The sequence below is a fragment of the Miniopterus schreibersii genome (assembly GCF_964146895.1).
Source record: "Miniopterus schreibersii genome assembly, chromosome: 18".
NCBI classification, from domain to species: domain Eukaryota; kingdom Metazoa; phylum Chordata; class Mammalia; order Chiroptera; family Miniopteridae; genus Miniopterus; species Miniopterus schreibersii.
In genome coordinates this window covers 7,104,028-7,125,040 of record NC_138121.1, presented here as the reverse complement: position 1 = coordinate 7,125,040, position 21,013 = coordinate 7,104,028, and the positions used below count along the sequence as shown (strand labels likewise).

General features: G+C 55.8%; 1 protein-coding gene across 4 annotated transcripts; it reads left to right on the top strand.

The window, feature by feature from the left end:
* Nucleotides 1-168: 168 nt before the first annotated feature.
* Nucleotides 169-18,732, top strand: LIPE (lipase E, hormone sensitive type; the record flags this gene model as incomplete). 4 transcript variants are annotated; one of them, XM_081119136.1, is made up of 10 exons in its annotated part: nucleotides 169-1,045; nucleotides 10,020-10,555; nucleotides 12,703-12,793; nucleotides 12,900-13,045; nucleotides 13,225-13,410; nucleotides 13,618-13,912; nucleotides 14,713-14,940; nucleotides 15,168-15,344; nucleotides 17,317-17,738; nucleotides 18,119-18,732. In XM_081119136.1, 10 exons carry the CDS (start codon nucleotides 169-171, stop codon nucleotides 18,353-18,355), a joined length of 3,195 nt encoding a protein of 1,064 aa, XP_080975262.1. In that variant the 3' UTR covers nucleotides 18,356-18,732. The 4 variants fall into 4 exon arrangements, with proteins under 4 accessions (XP_080975262.1, XP_080975265.1, XP_080975263.1 ...); XM_081119139.1 differs by lacking the exon at nucleotides 169-1,045 and adding an exon at nucleotides 2,482-2,607; XM_081119137.1 differs by lacking the exon at nucleotides 169-1,045 and adding an exon at nucleotides 2,887-3,101.
* Nucleotides 18,733-21,013: the final 2,281 nt, after the last annotated feature.

The following is a 21,013-nucleotide window of genomic DNA, read 5'->3' as shown; positions in this document are numbered from 1 at the left end:
ACAGCTGGAGGCACAGGAGCAGGGGCCAGCAGTGGTCATCCCACTTGCCAACTGCCTTAAAAAGACCAGGAACACCAGGACAAAGGCGTGGAACCCAAAGATAGGTGCCATCATGAGGAATCAATGAGGCATCTGTGACAAAGGAGGCCTGGGTGGGGGGCCAGAAGCATGAAGCCTGTGAGATCAATATCTCCCATGAGGGAATTAACAACAGTGGAGCCAGGTTCTAAGTCAGTATCTAGACCTGACTGGGAACCCGAGCCACATCAGACATCTATCATTCAGCCAGAGCCTGGCCCAGAAAAGACACCCACAGCACAGCCAGCATCTGAGACTCAGCAGGAGCCTGCTTTCCAGCAAAGACCTCTCACTCAGCAAGAGTCCCTTACCCAACATGAAGCTGAATCTCAGCAGGAAACTAGAGCCCAACAAAAACCTGCTTTACAACAGGAACTCCTTGCCCCACAGGAGCCTGCACCACAGCAATCACCTCTTATCCAAAAGGTGCCCATCACTCAAGAGGGAGCTGCCTCACAACAGGGACCTGAGCCAGAAAAAGAATCTCGAACTCAGCAGGAGCCAGAAGTGGGAGAGGGACATGTAGCTCAGCCAGGACCTGGCCCAGTAGAGCCACCTCTAGCTCAACAAGAAGCTGGATCAACACCTCCGTCCCAAACTGAGTCCATGTCCCAAGAGAAACCAGGACAGTCAGACCCTATAGCCCAGCAAACAGCTCCAGACACATCCCAGCAGGAATCTTTGACCGAATGGGGATTTCTATCAAAACTTCACGAACTATCCATACAAGGACCAGCCTCAGAGTGGAAGACATTTCTTGAGTGGGTCACAGATTTTGACTCAGAATCAGATTCAGAGTATCCACTGGAGACCGATTCATCAACCATGAGTGGTGCGACAGTGGCCCAAGGGGTGACGCTGGACTTCAAGGGGAAACCTGGTTATGAAGTGATGTCAGGATGCGGTGGGAAATCAGCCCGAAGGAAGAAAACCAGCAACAAGAAGCACAGGCACTATTGGGACACAGGTAAGTTGAACCTGGAGAAACAGGAGTCTTCCAGGGATGGTTATTCAGTCAGTCAAGAAGCACTGAGAGCTGCCAGTTAAGTCAGGTCGCTCAGTTCCCTCAGCAAAACAAAGATCCACAATCGAGTTTGATAGATTAGGAAGCCAAGGCCTTGAGATGTAAAGTATCTGACTAGGAGGGGGGCAGTAGGGAGTGGCCAGTCCAGGATCCAAAGCCAACCTCTGACTTCTTCCCAGGCACCAGGCTGCCTTCCTTTGAAGGATTTGGGGTAAATCAAAGTGGAAAAAGGCTCTGAGCTAGGGGCCAGGACACCAAACAAGCCTGCCAGTATTCATCCACCCTCACCCTCCCCAAACCCACTGAAGCGCAATTCGGGGGGGGGGGGGGCAGACATTGGAGTGTGCACCAGAGACACAAGGCTGAGTGGGGTCCCTTACCTTCCAGGAGTTTCCATCCCGACTAGACCAAAATCTGTGCCTTAGCAATCGGCAGGACACTTACTCTCCTCTTCAGGCAACCCCGCCCCCCCCCCCCAACGCCCCAGAAGTCCCAGTCCAGCCAGGCCTGAAGGTCCTAAGGGTTGTGTTCTGGGAGAGCCTAGAAGAGGGGCCGTGGAGTCTGCCAAGTCCCAGACAAGGTCGGGGCTAGAGGAAGGGAGAACTGGGGGTAGCGGGAGGGCAGAGTGATGGCTGCCAGCCCTCCCTCCCCTCCTCTGGGGGGGGGACGGGCTCCAGCTCCCACCCCCCTTCTCTGGGCTCCTAAGCCCTGCCAAGCAGAAGCAGGCATCAAGTCTTCTCCCTGGAATGAGGGCTTACTTGTTGAAGTTGTCAGAAGGGAAAAACCTGCAGCCCCACTTCCAAAGCCGAAGGTGCTGAAATGCGGCCTAGTCCAGGGGCCAGCAATGGCAGTCCCAGCCCAGAGGCCCCTCCCGCCGGGGAGGGCTGGCCTGTTCCTCTCAGGGACGAGGAGGTAGTTGGTGTCTGTCTCTCAGTGCCAAGGCTGGTCCCAGGCCTTGGGAGGGTGGCAAGGAGGGGTGGGATGGAAAGACAGGGTTCCGGGTCTTTTGCCAGTGCTGAGGAGGAAGAGTTGTTTCTCTAGGCCTCCGAAACCGCCAGAGTGACCGGGCCGCCTCTCTTGAAGCGCCCAAGAGGACGTTGAATGTGCGCGCATGCGCGAGCCTCGAGCCTCCTCTGTTTCCCGCCTTTTCACAGGCGCGCGCGCCGCTTTTGCCAGCCGGCCGGCGTCTTGAGGCTAGTACGCAGGCGCCGAGTATCCTCCTTGCCCCTCCTTCCTGTTCGCGGGGAGAAGAGGAGACCGAGACAGGAACCGCGAGAAACCGAGCAATGAGAAAACTAGGAGGCAGGGGGCGGGGAGAAGGAGGGGCTTCCTCCTCCAATGGCTCGCAGGCAGAGCCACGCCCCCAGTGCTGGCGTCCCGCCCGACTTTGAATTGCCGGAGGACCTGGCCTGCCCACCTGCCCCCAGACGGAGGCTCAGGGGCGCCCCGCTTCCCCCCCCAGCGGGCGGGCCGGGTAGCGTTCTAGGGGATCCCTACATGGGAAGGTGAGTGGGAAGACAAGGCTGAGAACCAACATGTAATAAGATCGAGGCTTCTGTGCTAGGGCGACAGCCGTGAGACTCCCCACTAGTGTTGACTGAAGGACGCTTTTCGTCGCCTCCAGGGCTGCATTTTTGCTGGTCGCGGGTCTCTGCGTGCGCATGGGGGGGCGGGGCCAGTCCTTAGGCCCTGGCAGTGGGGGCGGGGCCCGGCTGTGGAGTGAGGCCCGGCTAGTTCAGGAGGCGGGACCCCGAGTGGAGCGAGCCCAGGATTGGGTGGTATGAGGGGCCGGCGGTGGTGTGTAAACAGGATTGGCACTCGGGGCGGGGCATGGCGGCTGGAATTGGTCCCCGCGCGGGGGACTGAGGAGAATTGATGGAGTCAGCCGAGGAAGCGGGGCCCGCCGAGGCCCCTGGGACCCCAGCCTCGAAGGAGGACAAAGAGAGATCTTTATCCAAGAGCCGTAGGCGCCGGCGATGGCGAAAAACCAAGGCCAAAGGTGAGCGTGCGGGGCGGGCATCGGCCCCGAAGGAACCTTGGACGTACTGCGGGGAAGTGGGGACTGAGTGGACTGACCCATCGCCTCGACAAGTAGGGGGGTCCATGGACTCGCCCATTGCAGCCCTGCGGGAGGATGCGGGGATGACCTGAGAGCGGATTATACCCCCAGCGTAGAAACTACCGGATGCCCCACTACTGTCTTGGGAGGAGAGTCCCGAATGCGAGTCTTCTGGACGAGAGTTCCCGATCTGGCTCCATACTCGCTGTGTGACTGTAGGCAGCTCCTGCCCTCTGTTTCTGGTTCAGACGCTGATTTTCAGGTCTCAGGCACTCTTGAAAGGATAGAAAGAAAGAGGTTTATAAGCTGTTGCCCAAAGAGGAAGTTTAGGGGTGAGTCAGAGAAAGGTAGAAGGAAGGGGTGCCCCAGAGAGGGAAATGCCAGGGGGCCAGTACAGTTCAAAACAGACCTGTATCCCATCCTTCATTCAGTCTGTTCATCCATTTCCTGTCAGTCCACCTGCTTCAGCCCTGCTTCTTCGTGACCCCCACTTCTTCTAAAACTAGGGGTTCCTGGGTTGGTTTCTGACTGCCACACCCTCCCTCAGGAGAAGGAAGAGCTGTCACCTGGGTTCCTAGGATGCCACATTACTTACTAAAAGTCCAGTGGAGATGATGCAAGCCTCAGGCAGGGGCTGGCATTAAGTCCTTGCATGGTTTTGAATATTTCGCAATCCAAGTGAGGACCTGTGGAAAGTTCCTGTGCAGACAAGAAACTGACATAGCCCCTGGGCTCCAGACCCCAAACTTTTCATTGTACATCCCTGTCAAGGATAGAACTGGAATTGGCTCCAGATGCACAGGCAGGCTCAGACAGGCTCAGACTGGTGCCTGAGGGCATTCACAGTCACACAGCAAGACAGCATCACAAGCAGGACAGAGTGCCCAGAGGCAGTACAGACCATGGTTAAAGTTAAGTGCATGGGCCCTGGAGACCTGGTTCCTCAGGCTATGACTTCTGGTACACTGGGCAACAGGCTCCTTCCTTCCCTGCCTCAACTTGTGAGGTTTGAATGAAGTGTGTTTGGCGCTGGCACACAGCAAGCCCTCAGGAGGAGTGGAAGTTACCCCCACACTAGACAGCAAGCTCCCTAAGAGTGGGGTTGTGTCTGCCTTGTTTACCCTGCATTTCCAGAGCCTGCTATGCCAGGCACATAGGTATTTAAATATTTATTGAATTAATAAGTAAAGGAATGCATGAACTGTAACACCAGGACAATAATAATCGTGCTGTACTTAGGATTGTCATGAGGAGTCAGATGCTCTTGGGCAGGACTTCCTGCACAGGGCTGAGACAGTCCTCACAAATCCATGGGCCCACCTACTCACAAAGGTTCATTCCCCCAAGCTCTGAGATTTGCCTCTCACTTCCTGAGGCCCTGCCCTGGTGCCAGGTCTCAGTTGGGTGAATCAGACCCCGCCCCTACCCCAGGGGCATCCAGGCTGGCTGGTGCAGTCCTAGTCATCAATTTGATCTTGCCAGTAACCTGATGACAGTAGTGTCATGATCACCTTATTTCCCAGATGATGACACTGAGGCCCTGTGGGAGCAAGGTCACCTGGCCAGTGAGGGCAGAGAGATGGCAACCCCTAGCCTCTTGAGGGCAGGGAGTGTGTGAGCTCAAAATTGCTGTCTGCCCCAACTTTGATTCACACAAATTCATTCCTCAGACATTCACTGAACACTTATTTGGGCCAGGCCTGGGCTCTCAGTGGTGAGGACAGAATTACATTGGAGCTGTAGACACAGACATTAATGAAATCCCACAGACAAGATATAATTATAAACTGTAATAAATACAAGAGAGAAATTCCTGAGAAAGTGTAAAAGGGATGCTTCCCAAGGAGGTGACATTGGACCCAAGGATGAGTACTTGTTGACTGCTGGGCAAGGGGGGAGGGAGCGCAGAGGGGACAGAATGGGCAGAGACCTTGAGGCCCAAGGAAGCAGCACATTACAGCACAGAGGGAGCTCAGTGAGGGAGGGAAGGAAGAGAGGAGGCTGGATGGTCAGGGGGCCTAGATAGCCTCTAGGAGACCACATCTAGGATGTAGGGCTTTATCCTGAGAAGAGGGGTGGGGCTATTGAGAGTTGGGAGTATGTAACCAGATTTATGTTTTAGAAAGATCCTCTGGCTGCTATGTGGAACAAAATTGAAAGGGGCAAAATCAGAAACACATAAAGAGTTGTTACAGTCATCCAGATATGGAAGCAGTGGGGGTGGGGAGAAGGATCAGGTTCGAGTTTTCTAGGGGGCAGAGTGGACAGGACTTCATGATAGACTCGATGAGGATCGGAGGTGGCCAGGATGATTCCCTGGGTTCTGGCTTGAGCAAATGGGGAGAGATGCTTACACTACACACACACACCCAGGATATGCACAGATATCAACATATACATCCATGCTCACACAAACACATGCCCGCACAATCTCACAGGCCGAGAAAAAGAGACAGATACGCTCACAGGCTGAGAGAAAGCCAGGCCGTGACACATGCATAAAAACATGCCTTCAGACATACCAAAAAACAGGAAAACGCACAGACTGAGAAAAAATGTCAACATGCCCACCCACAAACAGGCTGGGACAAACACTGGCCATGACCTGAACCTATGTATGTACATCCATGCATGTGAGTGAACCTCAGGCACACACACCTGACCACCCAGAAAGCACACAGCTGAGACATGACAGAGAGAAGAAGCAACACTCAGATACGCCATCCTTGCTGGTTCCATGATGCTGGGCAGCATGTCACTTCTCTGGGTCCGTTTCCTCACCTGCCAAAAGGGGTAATAAAGTCCTTACCTTGTGCATCCTGCAGAGGGTAAAGTCAGTTACTTCACAGAAAGCACTCAGAGATCAGCGCCTGGCGCACTAGTCAGTCCTTCGAGCACTGTTTGCTCTTCTGTGGGAATACTCAGGGAACTGGCTACCCTTGCGGGCCCTCCTTCACCTGTACCCAGGCATCTCCCTTTCAGAGGCCCTTACCCCTCGCAGGCCCCAGACCTCACCCTTCCTCCATCCACCTCCCACTTCTTTCCCCCACTGCCCTGCTCAGTCCCTAGGGGCCAAAATGCAGGCCTGATTCAGCTGCCCAGTGGCTCTATAGGGCAAAGGGCTGGTGCCCAGGCAACAGTACCCCTCAGCCCTACCTCTGCCCCAGTCCTCGCCTATGGCCCCGGTGGGCCTGCCCCTGCCCCAGTGCCCTCTGCCTGGGATTCTTGGCGAGTTTCTGGCAATCTCAACATTACTTCCTGCCAGCTCTACCCAGCCTAGCCCCCAGGGAGCTGCCTAGATCAGGGCGAAGGGCAGGGCCCTGGAGTCATGAAGGCCTGGGATCCAGCCTCTTCCCCAATGCTTTGGTGCAAGTCACGGTTCTGTCCAGGTCTCCTCTGTCCTCATCTTCAATAAAGAACCCTACCGCATAGATGGGAAGTAAATAACAGTGGCTTTATAAAGTGGGAAGCCACAGTCTGTTAGGCAATAAACACCACACACTGGCCGTGCGCCAGGCACTGTGCAAGGGGTTCGGGTACAGCAATAAAACAGACAAAGCCCCTGCCATCAGGGAGCCTATAAACTAATGAGGGAGACAAAGAAAACTCATAAATAGTCAATTGTATAGTCTCTTAGACAGCATGTCCTGCCACTGAGGAAAATGTCCAGTACACACCTTGGTGAGGCCACGTGAGAACCACCAAGCAGACAGCTGTAGAAAAGGCCGCCCAGGGGGGTGGGGTGGCGGGCAGGACGGCCAAGTGCAGTTCCCAGATGAGGAAACCAGGTTCATCCAGGATCACCTGGTGAGTGTTTTGGACCAGTGTTCCGTTGTCACAGCCACTAAGCTTAGAGCTGCCCCCAGAGGCCTCTGTCCATCTTTTGTCTGCCCTAGGGAGGGGTGGTCCTCTCTCAAGCTCCCATCCATCCCCTTCTCCCCTCCACTGTGACTCTTCAGGTTTTCCTTCCTTTAAATATTTGCTAAGCACCTACTATGTACTAGGCCCCATGATAGGCCTGCCCTCATGGGGATGGCATTTCAGGGGAAGAGGCAGGAGGATTCACCCCCAGCCAAGCAAATGACAGAGGCCCCTTTAAGACCCAGTACCTAATTTTGTATTTGTGATTTTATATTCTTTTTCCTAAATAGCCCCACCTCCATATGTATAAGCTTCATAGCTTGTGTGTGTGTGTGTGTGTGTGTGTGTGTGTGTGTGTGTGTGTGGTGGTGGTGGTGGTGGACTCCTTAGGCACAGGATCTTGGTGAGAAAGGCTGGCTGGGGTGTGCAAGCAGTAAAAGGAGCAGGTTCAAGTGCCAAAGACTGTCTGGGAATCCCAGGGCTTCACAGCTCTTATAAGCTTCTTGGCTCTATAAAGCCTGGTTCTGCCCCTGGGGGGGAGATAAATGATGAACATGTAAACAAACAAATGTATAATTGCAAATGTGTAAAATTCTAGGAAAAACTTAAGTATGTTGGCAGAAAATAGTGCTGGGTGGCATACCTCCTACAGGGATGAGCAGTTAGGGAGGTGACAAGCTGAGGACTGAAGGGCAAGAAAGAGCTGGCCAGGCAAGAAGCATGTGGATTTACATAGGTGAAGTGTCTCTCAGCCTTGCTTTCCCCATATGTGAAGTGGACAGAACAGTCACAGCAGGATGGGCTGTGAAGGGTAAGTGGCAGGTTCAGGGCGCCCAGTGTGGGAACACCACCCAGTCGGACCTGTGGCTCAGGCCCCTAGCTGAGTTTGGTACTATCTTTTATCTGCTTTTGTCCTCCCAGGAGGGACAGGCAGGGTTGGCTATCCTCTCTCTTTCCCTAACAGCTGGGGCTGGCTGTGCCAGGGCAAGCCTGGGGGGTGGGGGTGGCAGGAGCTGAGATCATGGGGCCTTTGCTCCCTGAATCCACCCTGGAGAGAGGGAGGGCAGCCTGGCCGGGTGAAAGGGGACAGTTTGTTCAGGACTAGGGCTAAGACTTCTGGGTCCAAAGGGGACTGGGTGCCTAGACTCCTGGGTCTGAGGGAGGAGGAGCTGGGGGCCTGGACTCCTGTGTCTAAGGGAGGTCGGAGGCTGGATACTCCTGAGGGTTCTAAAGCAGAATTGAACTGGGGCTGGGAGCAGACGGGGGCAGGGAGTTGGGCTCGAGTTGGGCTCCGTGCTCTGTTTATAGCACGTGGTTCTCACCCTCCCTTGTGGGTGGGAGGTGGATCAGTGGCCACACCCTGGGTAGGCTGGGCTCCTCCCCTGGTTTATCGCCCCAGGCTGCTACTGGCACAAGCCACAGTCCAGCAGTCCTAGCCTGGGGGAAGCTCCGGAGAGGCCTAGAGGGGTGAGTGCACAGCCAACTGAGCAACAGGAATGGCCCTGAGAGACAGGAATGGCCACTGGCAAACCCCAGGGTCTGGAAGGGAGAGAGAGGAGACACCTTCTTCTGGGAGGAGGCAGGGGGGCATCAAGCCAGGAGCCAGGCAGGTGCTGGGTAGGCTGCAGGAGGGAAGAGTCTCTGGAGCAGAGAGCATCGCCACCAAGGGGGACCCTCAAGTGTGGAGAATCAGGCCTAGTCCAGTTTCTGAGAGCCAGAGCTAGAGGCCCAGCATCCAGAGCCCCAGGAGGGGGACATGGCTCTTGACCTGGGTTTGAATTCTGCTCCATTGCTTTTATGTATATATATATGGTGCTGTTTGTTTGTTTGTTTGTTTGTTTGAGAGGGGGGGAGGAAGGGAGAGAGAGAAACATCAATTTGTTGTTCCACTTATTTATGAGTTCATTGGTTGCTTCTTGTATGTGCCCTGACTGGAGATCAAACCTGCAACCTTGGCATATCAGGATGATACTTTAACCAACTGAGCTACCCAGCCAGGGTGCTGTACCAGTTTTAATGCAACCTTCAGCTCCTTACTTAACATCTCTGAGCCTCAGTTTTCTCTCCTGTATAATGGGACACTACCACAAATAGCTGAAACGTGAACTGAGGCTGTCTGTGTTTCAAAGGGTTATCAAGGGCAAATGAACAAATGCACATAAAGCTCTTAACACAGGATCTGGCACAGAGTGAGCTCAGGGTCAATGGTATCAGTGAGTATGAGTACTGCTATTCCAGCCAGCAGAGCAGAGCTGGCCCATGCAATCTAAGCCAAGTGGACAGGCCCAAAGGCCAGGGAATCCAGCTGGGAGAGGAGTGAGATGGTTTTGGGACCTCACAGAGGAACAGAGAGGGAGCTGGAGTTTGGAGGGGGTTCCACAGCCAGACTTGAGGGGCCAGGAAGGGGCAAGAGTAACTCTTCAGTTTTAAGTAAGGCTAGAATCATGAACTCCTGGGTTCAGGAAGAGACTTGGGCTTGGGACCAGGGTCCTGGGACACCATCAGGTGGGAATCGGTGTGCTAAGGGATTAACTCCCAAATATTTGTGGAGGGGAAGGGCCTATGGGCAATGCTTGGGGCCTAAGGAGGTGAGATGGGGGCCTGAACTCCTGGGTCCTGAGAGCGGGGACAACTGGAGTCCAGACAGAACCTAGAAGGAGTTCTGGGCCCAGGACAGTAAATGGAGACAGGTCCCTGAAAGATAGAAAAAGGGGTAGGGAGACTCCTGGGTGTAGGAGATGCTGGAGTGAGGGAACCAATAGAAGAGAGCAGGGTCACCTGGGGAAAGATAGGCTGAGGGTTTGAACTCCTGGCTCCTGAGGAAGACAAAGGATCTGGGTACCTAGACTCCACCATTGGGTTTAAAGGAGGAGGCTGGGTACTGATGCCTGGGTCTGAGGGAAGAAGGAGGTAGAGCCTGGACTCCTGGAGCCCAGGGCCCCGGGTGAGCAAGGGGTGATCCAGCCCTGCTTAATGAGCCTCTCCACCTGCCCGCAGCCTCGCAGCTCATTCAAAGCATGGACTTACGCACAATGACACAGACACTGGTGACTCTGGCAGAGGACAACATGGCCTTCTTCTCCAGCCAGGGCCCTGGGGAGACAGCACGGCGACTGTCAAATGTCTTTATGGGTGTTCGGGAGCAGGCGCTGGGGCTGGAGCCAGCCCTGGGCCGCCTGCTGGGTGTGGCGCACCTCTTTGACCTGGATGCAGAGACGCCAGCCAATGGGTACCGCAGCCTGGTGCACACAGCCCGCTGTTGCATGGCGCACCTGCTGCACAAATCGCGCTACGTGGCCTCCAACCGTCGCAGCATCTTCTTCCGTGCGAGCCACAACCTGGCTGAACTCGAGGCCTACCTGGCCGCCCTCACCCAGCTCCGAGCTCTGACCTACTATGCCCAGCGCCTGCTGGCCACCAACCGACCAGGGGGCCTCTTCTTCGAAGGTGACGAAAGACTCACCACAGACTTCCTGCGAGAGTATGTCACTCTGCACAAGGGCTGTTTCTACGGCCGCTGCCTGGGCTTTCAGGTAAGCCCCCTGCCCTGCCCTGGGCCCACAGTGAAGGCACCTGGTGGCCCCTAATATGGCCCAATAGGGTAGCAGAATAACCACAAGGGTCATGGATTCAGAAAACTGCAGCTACAGAAAGGGGAAGCTGTCTGGGGTCCACACAGCTACACCGGGATCTCAAACATGTGGCCCCAGGCTGGATCCACCATGCAGCAAGAAATCTTTTAATCTGCATAGCTTTCTGCACCAGGCTCCCCACTGTTCTCTAGAGTCCTATACTCAGGAGATCCATTCACTCTTTTATGTTACCTGTCTGGCCCCTGAGATCATTTGAAACCCCCAAGAGGATAGTCAGTACTGTCCTCAAAGGCCCATATGTAAGAGCATACCCATTTAGTCATCCCCACTAGAGGCCTGGGAGGGTGCAAGCCCCATTTTACAGAGGTTTAAGGGGAGGGCCCCCCCGCCCCCTGGTGCTCAACTTGACCCAGGTTTGCCTAGGCTTTTTTACTCACCTAAGGAGCTGTAGAAACGGGATTTTCAGAATGAGGGTGGGACCAAAAAGTAGATCCGTGTTGGTAACAGTGAGGAAAACCTGGTCTCGACCCCTCTCCTCCCTGAACTAGGACCCTGACTTTTGCCTGCTGCAGGTCTTCTACCCTCTGCTCACCCCAGACCACCCTCAGGGAGACACAGCTCATCTCAGCACTAAGAGGGAGGCAGCCCAGAGGCCTTCAGATTCATAGGAAAAGTAATTTGTGGATTCAGAGAATTGGGGGGGCCCTTGGGGTACCAGGCTCAGAGCAGAGGCCCAATTGCCCCTCTCTGGGGTCAGTGTCAGCCCCCCTAGTCCCCAGCCACATCAGGGAACCCCACCAGGAGTATCTGGAGCTGTGTCACCCTGTAGCCCCCTTCAGACCTTCTCAGGGCCTCCCCACACCTCCGTGATAGCTGGCCTTGGCAGCCTCTCAGCCTCCATCCCACCTCACTGTTCCCCATTTCCCTGCAGAGCAGCCCATCTTCAGTGACCCAGCCTGGGTGTTCCTGGGAACTTCCCCTCACCTAAGCTGAACCCATAAATATTGATCAGCCCAGCTGGACCAGCCAGCTCCTTCCTGTTCTGGCTGTGACCTTCAAGTCGCGGAAGAGAGATCCTGGGGCGACCTGAGCCAGCATCCAGCCACAGTGGCCAGGCAACCCTGTGCTCTCTGGCCTGCTGGGCTCCTTACCAGGGGGAGGGGCCATGGCTGACAACTACTCTGAGGGCCCAACTGTGCTGTGTTGCAGGACAGCCTCCCCTGTAAAATGTCAGCCCCAGGAGAGCAGAGGTCTCCCTTGTCTGGATCTTGCTCAGCCCCTGCTCCAGCCCAGTGCCTAGTGCTCAGTATTTGCTGAATGAACAGAAGAACCCTGCTGGCCCCGTGCCCACTTCCTGTGGGTTTTTTTCCTCTGACCCTGTCTCCGCATGTCTTGTCTTCCCTGAGCTGCCTGGATGCTCTCTCACATGCTGTCTCCCTCTTTGGCTGTCTTTCTGCCTCAAGATCTCTGGCCCTATCTCTGACCATCTCCCATCTGTCTTCCTGTTGACCTGTAACTGGTCCCCATTGCTGTCCACATCTCATATCTGTCCTCGCTGACTTTTAGGAAGTCCCTACATCATCTTACTCCCAGCTCACAATCCTCCAGTGGCTCCACCCCACGTGTGGAATAAATCTAAATTCCTCAGGCCCATGTGAGCCCTCTTTGCTTCTCTGACCTCACCCTGGGCGCCCCCACCCTGGCCCCCCACCGCTCACCCTGCTCCAAACACACCAGCCCCCGGTTTCCTTATCCATGCTGAGCAAGGCCCCTGCAAAGCCTGTGCACTTGCCTTGCCCTCTGCAAGGAACAGCCTTCTGTCACTTCATTTGGGTCCCTCCTCAAGCCCCCTCCTAGAGACCATCTAAGTAGCCTAACCCCTAGCCATCATTCTATGTCCCCTCCACCTAGTGTCTTTTCAGAGCATTAGTCATTACTTGATATTATATGGCATGTGCCTAGAGCAGGGCCTGGCACACAGTAGGAGCTCAGTAAATGTTTACTGAATGACAATGTCTGCCCCTCACTCCTACCTGCCCCTGGTCCCTCTCCTGGGCAATGGGTGACACAGCAGCATCTCTCCACAGTTCACACCTGCCATCAGGCCATTCCTGCAGACCATCTCCATCGGGCTGGTGTCCTTTGGAGAGCACTACAAACGCAACGAAACCGGCCTCAGTGAGTCTTGCCCAGCTGGGCCCTGCCTGCATCACCTCTGCCCTCCCGTCCCTCCTCCCCATGCGTGCCCCCACAGTCTGACCCACCTGGGCTCCCTGACCTCCAGGTGTGGCCGCCAGCTCCCTCTTTACTGGTGGCCGCTTTGCCATCGACCCAGAGCTGCGTGGGGCTGAGTTTGAGCGGATCACTCAGAACCTGGACGTGCACTTCTGGAAAGCCTTTTGGAACATCACTGAGATCGAGGTGCTATCGGTGAGCATGGGGCCTAATAGGGCCCTAACCTGTTACAAGAAGGGGACACTGAGGCCCAGAGAGCCATCCCAGGCCACATCAGGTCTCTGCAGGGCTCCAGGCCCACGGATGGCACATAAGGGAAAAACTGGGGACTCAAGCTGCCCATCCCCAATGCCCTTTCTGTTCCTTCCCACCAGTCTCTAGCAAACATGGCATCGGCCACCGTGAGGGTAAGCCGCCTGCTCAGCCTGCCACCAGAGGCCTTTGAAATGCCACTGACTGCTGACCCCAAACTCACAGTCACCATCTCACCCCCCTCGGCCCACTTGGGCCCTGCACCAGTCCTCGTCAGGCTCATCTCCTATGATCTTCGTGAAGGACAGGTAGGGCCCCTGCCAGGAACGGGTACAGAGCGAGGGGCATGGGCAGCACCCACCCTCGCTCAGATGCCCCCCTTCCTTCCCTCCATGCTGTCTTGACTCACTGCTCACACCTGCCCCCCTCCTATCGCTCTGACTACATTCCCTTGGTTGGGGGAGGCCCGGGCAGGATGCCCCAGCTTCACCCACCTCCTCCTCCCTCTCCCCCAGGACAGTGAGGAGCTCAACAGCCTGGGGAAGTCCGAAGGTCCTCGGAGCCTGGAGCTTTGGCCACGCCCCCCGCAGGCACCCCGCTCTCGGTACCTGGTTGTGCACATCCATGGTGGTGGCTTTGTGGCCCAGACCTCCAAGTCCCATGAGCCCTACCTCAAGACCTGGGCCCAGGAGCTGGGTGTCCCCATCCTCTCCATTGACTACTCCCTGGCCCCAGAGGCCCCCTTCCCCCGAGCGCTGGAGGAGTGCTTCTATGCCTACTGCTGGGCCATCAAGAACTGCGCCCTCCTCGGTGAGCCCAGCCCTCCCCCTCCCACTCTGTTCCTGCCTCAGCCTGCTTGCCCCAGCCCGAACTGCAGAGGAGTGAGCCATCTTGTTTCTCAAGCCTCAGTCTTCACCCCCGCCTGCCTGCCTTTCCATCTCCTACCTCCCAGCCCTCTGCCACCTGGCTGCCCCCACTGCCCACTCCTACTTCTCTGCCTCAGTGCCCTCTCCCCATTGTCCACTGTTCACCCAACCTTCCATCAACCACTTCCCCCTCTGCCTCCTGCTCCCCACTCCAGCCCTGACACTCCATGCCCCCACCTCCCCCGTGGTTGTTTCCTCTGACCTTTTTTCCTCTTCCTGTTTACCCCTGAAGTCTCCAGCCCATTGTTCCAGCTCCTCTGATGTTGCACTTCTGACATCTTGGGAGGCACAGAGCAGGGTGGGACTGTGTCCCATGCCACAGAGCCCATGGCCCCTTGTCAGCCTGAACCCTGGCTTCCATTTCCTGACCTCAGGTGCCCTTCCCTCCCTTCCTCTCTCCCCACCCCACCTACACCCCCACCCATCATCCTGCTTCCAGCCTCCAGCCTCCCAAGCTCCCTCACAGCTTCCTGATCTCTAGGCCTCTCCATGTCTTCAATCGGCCTGATTCTCTGGTCACTGTCCTCCAAACGGGCCCAAATCCCTTCCTCTGTTTACCAGTCTCTAAACTTGGCTAGACTTTGGGGTTGGGGCCTGTACACCCTACCTCTGAGAGCCCAAGGCTCCTGGCCCAGAGCCTGAGTTCCTCCCTACCAGGAGTGACCAAGCCCCCCTCCAAACCAGGCTCAACATGCGAGCGGATATGCCTCGCAGGGGACAGCGCAGGCGGGAACCTCTGCTTCACCGTCTCCCTGCGGGCAGCAGCCTACGGGGTGCGGGTGCCAGACGGCATCATGGCAGCCTATCCAGCCACCATGCTACAGCCCGCGGCCTCTCCCTCCCGCCTTCTGAGCCTCATGGACCCCCTGCTGCCCCTGAGCGTGCTTTCCAAGTGTGTCAGTGCCTATGCTGGTAAGGCCCAGAGCTGGGAACTGAGGGACCAGGATGCCCAGGGCCTACAGGGACAGGGCTAGAGCCCAGTCTCCTGGGTCTGAGGAGGAGGGGCAGAGGAGAGGAATCTAAGACTCCTACCGAAGGGATCAGCTATTCCTGGGTCCCTGGGGGAATAGATCCCTGGATGTTGAGACTGGGCCCAGAAAGAGAAGAGAACAACCCAGCCCCCCACATGTACTCTGCAGGTGGGGAGACAGAGGACCACTCCAACTCGGACCAGAAGGCACTAGGCATGATGGGGCTGGTTCGGCGGGACACAGCCCTGCTCTTCCGGGATCTCCGCCTGGGGGCCTCCTCGTGGCTCAACTCCTTCCTGGAGCTGAGTGGGCGCAGGTCCCACTCGAACTCAATGCCTGTGGCAGGTAAGTGAAGCCCTCCCCACACACCCATCCAGCATGCCCAGGAGGGACAGCCTGGCACACCTCAAGTCCTGAGGGAGGAAAGGGGCTGTGCTCTGGGGCACTTGGAAGCAGAGATCGCCTTCCTTATTCTGCCCCATATCTGTCCTGGTCCCTACCACAAAGCCTGGATTTTCCACTATAGTCCACAGCCTAGAAATTCAAGGACTTCTGGCCCCCTACATCATCTCAGCCCCAGGAACTATAGGATTTAACTTCCCAAACAGCCTTTCCCAGAAAGGCACCCTGGTAAATTACTCAGGCCTGTTCCAGGCAGGCCCTCAGGTGGGAGTCCAGCCCTCTTAGAATCTTTCCAGGCTTTTAACAGAGGCACAGGGGGGTAATATTCTGCTGCAGGAGCTAGCCTAGGAGGCTGAGGCAGGGAGATCAGCAAACTGGATGGACCTTGAGAAGTGGAGGAGATTCCCAGCCTTGGGTGGGTGGCAAGACCCTCAGGCAGCCTAAAGTCGCTTTCATCTAGGGATCCATTTTTTCTCACCTTTAACATTTTAAGGATTTTAAAGCACAACCAACTCAACTTATTTTCTATCCCTTGCAAATCAACAGTACTTTCTGAGTAATAGGAATTGCATGTTCAAAAGTATATGAATATTCAGAAAATTATTCCAATTAGTTGTTTTATTTTAAATTAAGTTTTGGTTTTTAGGATATTCAAATAGATACAAATAAATACACACACAAACAAAAGGGATTTTAATTTTAGGCACATAGACCATTGAGCACTGGGGCTTTCCTTATAGGATAAGTGCAGCCCTTAGCGCCCCCTTCACACACACAACCAGTCTAGCTCCCTACTGTACCAGGTACTTGCTGGGTGATGTCACCCTTGCGTTGCCCCTCTGTGAAATGGGAACAATAAAAGTACCTGCCTCATAAGGTTGTCGTAAGGACTTCATGCACCCATTCATGCCAAGCACCCAGCACAATACCTACTGGTACACAGTAGGTACTCTTAGAGGATGCTGGCACCCCTGACTGGCTGTACCCTGTGACTCTAGTCAACAGTTCTGTTCCAGTGACCCCCGGGTCACAGAGCACTTATGCAGTTATTCTTATATCTTGCATTTTACTTTCATGGATTTATAGACAAGTGAAAAAACCCTGAAAAATATAATCTTGGCCCTAGTGGTAAATAGCATGGGTCTGATAAAATTAATGGAGCTGAGGCCAAAGTGAGTACAGCTGGTGGGCCAGAAGCACATCTGAAGCATCATTTGGGTACTTGCTTGTCTGGTCACTCAAAGGCAAGAGATAAAACTGAAGAACACAAAGGACATTTTGGGAGCAGATCTATGTAGCTACAGGTGTGAGATCCCTGGGAATCTAATATGCCCCCAAGACTCTTCTTAGCTCCCCTTTTAGCCTCCTTTCAAGCCAGGTGGACCCACTCCTTACTCCACTTTGAGCCACTGATACCCTCTGTGTCAAGTAGACATAAAAAGATGGCTGGGCCTCATGCTGGGCCAGGAGGCTGCTGGAATAGGGTGCCAGGTCTGGTAATAAAACAGCAGGACCTAATCCATTATCTTATCCCATCGAATCCTCAGCACCCCCAAGAGGTAAAGACTATTTTTATCCTCTTTGTACAAATGAGGAAACTGAGACTCCCAGAGGTAAAGTGACTTGCTCTTAACCTTCCCCATCACCACACACACACCTCCACTAGAACACAGCTTCACCTCCAGGACCATGTAACTCCTTCCGCCTGCCCCTTGGAGTTGCAGCTTAGACTCCTGCAGCTCCCACCCCTCCCCAAGGAGGGTGTCTGGGGGAATACTCCAGGTCTCCACAGCCCTAGGATGCAGCTCCTTCTCCAGAGGCCTATGACCTTCCCTGCCAGCCACCCACACACCCAACCAACACAGCCAGGCTGATCTGCAGCCCCAGCTGGCCTCTGACCCTGCTCTTCTCACAGAGACAATGCGGCGCAGTGTGTCTGAAGCAGCACTGGCCCAGCCTGAGGACCCGTTGGGCACAGACCCCCTCAGGAAACTAACACTGCATGACCTGAGCCTCAGGGGCAGCTCGGATACATCAGGCACCCCTGAGCTGTCACTGTCAGCAGAGACACTTGGTCCCTCCACGCCCTCGGATGTCAACTTCTTACTTCGGCCTGAGGCTGAACCAGAAGAGGTTGAAGCCCAAGATGAGCTGAGCTCCCAGAACAGAGGCCCAGGCATTGGTGCCTCTTTCCCTGAGGGCTTCCACCCGAGGCGCTCCAGCCAAGGCCCTACACAAATGCCCTTATACTCGTCGCCCATCGCCAAGAACCCCTTCATGTCACCACTGCTGGCACCTGAGAGCATGCTGCAGAGCCTGCCACCTGTGCACATCGTGGTGAGTGCCAGAGGGGGACCAGTGAGGAGGGGTGGGTGGATGCAGGTGTACCTGGGCAAGAGAGCTCCTGGGAGAGGGGAAAGGTCCCGCGGGAGAGGTGTGCCACCAGGAAGGGATGGATGCCTGGCAATGGGAGAATGGAAGGGAGTCTTTTGCAGTCTTGTTGAGCACCGTGGGGCCATGGGGCAGCCACAGGGCTTGGAGAGTCGGGGAAAGGGAAGAGACAGGGGTCCCAGGGGGAAGAAGCCGGGCAGAGGCCCGGGAGCCCAATTAAACTCACTCTGCAACTCTTCCCGCCCAATTTCTCCCTCCTCTGCCCCTTCGTCCACATGTTTCCGCCCCCCACCCTTGCTTCACGCCTCACCCCCACTGTCCCGCAGGCATGCGCGCTGGACCCCATGTTGGACGACTCGGTCATGTTCGCGCGGCGGCTGCGCAGCCTGGGCAAGCCCGTGACGCTGAGCGTGGTGGAGGACCTGCCGCACGGCTTCCTGAGCCTGGCGTCGCTGTGCCGGGAGACGCGGCAGGCGGCCGCGCTGTGTGTGGAGCGCATCCGCCAGGTCCTCACTCCACCCGCCACCACCGCGTCTGCCACCACCAAGCCCGCGCCGGTCTGAGCCTAGACCACAGCCAGGCCCGCCGCTGTACTTGGGGGCTGGGAAGGGGAGGGGGCGACACTAAAGCCTTTTGTCACCATTGACCTCGGCCTCATAGTGAATACTGAATGTGCTCCCGGAGGGAGGTGGGCCGGCAAGAGGGGGGTGGGCTGTGCCTTAAATCGGGGAACGACAAGGAAGGGCCAGGAGGTGAGACCCTGGCCTGGGAGAGGGGGCGCACGCAAACACTCTCACCAGTCTCCGAGACAGCTGGACCGCGCTCCATCACTGCCTGCAGCTGCAGCCGCCACCCGCACAGGGGCGGGGCCTGGCTCTGCCTGGGGGTCGGTTTGTTTCTGTTTGTTTGTAAATAAAAGTACTTAATTAGTTTGACCTCTAGCAAATGGGGGCCGGGGCTGTCCAGCAGGAGGCAGCATCTAACTCAGCTGCTGGGAACGAGAAGCAGGACTGGAGAGTTGAAGGCTGAGGGCCCAACTTTGGGGTTCTGAAAAAGGAGGGGCCTGTGGGCCTGGATTCTTGGGTGCGGAGGGACTGGACTTCCTATAACACAGACCCAGCTCCCCCACAGACTTAATCCAGAGAACTGGGTTCTTAGCTACTGCCCTTTATCAACCTAACCCTGGCATGCACCAGGAGGAAACTCAAATCCCAGAGAGAAGTAGAGTAGAGCTAACAAGACACCAGAAACAAACTGGTCACCCAAAATTCTGGAGGCCCAAGCTCTGCCCAGCTGTGACAGTCACTCAGTCCCTCAACCATGACTGTGGCCTCACTCTTTTGTAGGCCCTAGGTTTGGAGCAGAGATGGTTTTGATTCATGGCCTACCCTCAAGGGACTCAGGGAGGATGGGGGATTGATGCAGACCCAGGCTGTCACAGCCATCAAGGGCTCCACCTGTAGTAGTCCCAGAGGGCTTCACAGAGGAGGTGATCCAAGCTTGACCTTAAAGGATGAGCACGAGTTTGCTCAGCATAAGAAACATGCAAGGTTGTCAGAGCCAGAGGACAGTGATCAGGCCTCTGCCTGGCAGAAGGTCAGGTGCAAAGTGGGGAGTATCCTGAGGGACCCGGTGTGGTCAACAGGAGCAAATCCTGAAGGACCTGGAGTGCAATTTGGACTATAACTGGAGGGCAGTAATGGACACAGAAGGGCTTTGAACGGGGGAGTTGAGGGGGTGGGGGGGGAATCAGCTAGTGGCACTGAAGAGCCTGCTGGGACATTGAGGGGTAGGCTGGAAGGGGAAAGAATGGAGCCCTGGAGGCAAAGGAGGGGGATGGAGTCCGGAAAGACAAGACCTGAGCAGGGGTAGAGGGTAGGGAGTGGGAACAAGGGTGGAGCAGGTCCCAGAGCCACAACTGAGGATGGATGAATAGGACTTAAGAGTACAGCAGAGGTGACAAGAGAGTAAAGGGGATAGAATGAAACTCAGGTCTGGCCAGGGGAGTAGGTGGTAGGTGGACAGTTAGGGCGTCTCTTTGCTGGAAGGAGGCTCAGGTGTGTATGAGGGGGTTGGGAGTGCGGAGAGCTGTTCTGCACACAGAGAGATCAAAAGGTCTTAGACAATCCATGGGAACATCAAGGAACCTTTCTAGGAAGAGGGGGCAGGTGGGAGGAGCAGAGAGCTAGGCCAGACACAGAGAGCCCTGAGGACCACGGCCCAGTAAAGGGCTGGCAGTGAAAGGTGAGCCCTGGGGAGTTCTAAGGAGCAGCTGGAGAGGGAAGGAGCTGACCAGGAAAGAACAGGATGTAGAGAAAAGGGAATGCTAGGCGGGAGGGAGTGGCCTATGCCAGATGAGAACGCATCCTCAGGCCTCAGCAATGAGTGGCTGGTCCTCCACGGTCTTGTACAGAGCCGCTGCAGGGCCATGGGAGGTGGGCAGCCAGATGCGCAGGGTTGAGGAGGGAGTAGGAGGTAAGGGACTGAGCTGGTGGGTTCCACAAGTCTTTAGCTGTCAAAGGGGTAAAAGCTAATTCAAGGAAGCTTGATGCAGGGTGTGTGTGTGTGTGTGTGTGTGTGTGTGTGTGTGTGTATTTAGGGGTGATGGAACATGTTTTAATGCTGCCAGGGAAAGGAGAGGGGGAGAGACAGAAGATGCAGAAACAAGAAAGCACGGTTTCCTGATGAGGTGGGGAGAGGAGGACTCTCATGGCAGAGACCCTCATTCACCCAAGTGATTTCTGACTCAGGTCCTGGATGGGGGAGGGAGCCCAGGACTCTCCCTGAAGGTGCAGACCCACTGGCCTGAGTCACAGTTCTCCTTGTCCAGCTCATAGGACCCCACGTTCATCTCTGCCCAGTCATCACCACCAACCTGCTCTTTCTTGTCCCCATCCCAGGGATGGCTTCATCATCTCCCAGTCCCTCAGGCCAGAGGACTGGGTCTTGTCCTGGACACACAGAGAGCTGCCCCCCCCTCCCGGCCCATCAAGCCCCATATTCTGTTCTTTCTGCCTCTTGCCTTTATCCCTTCAGCCTCTGGCCTAATCCAGGCTCCAGCCTCTCCAGAGTGGGTCCCTGCCCAATCCACCTTCTGGGCTACTGGCTTCCTGTCTTACTCCTCCAGTTCCGGCTCTAGCTCTGACTCAGTCCTCCATGCTCTAAACCCTTCCATGGCTTCCTGATACCTGCCCCTGGCCCCCCCAAACAAAGTCCAAGCT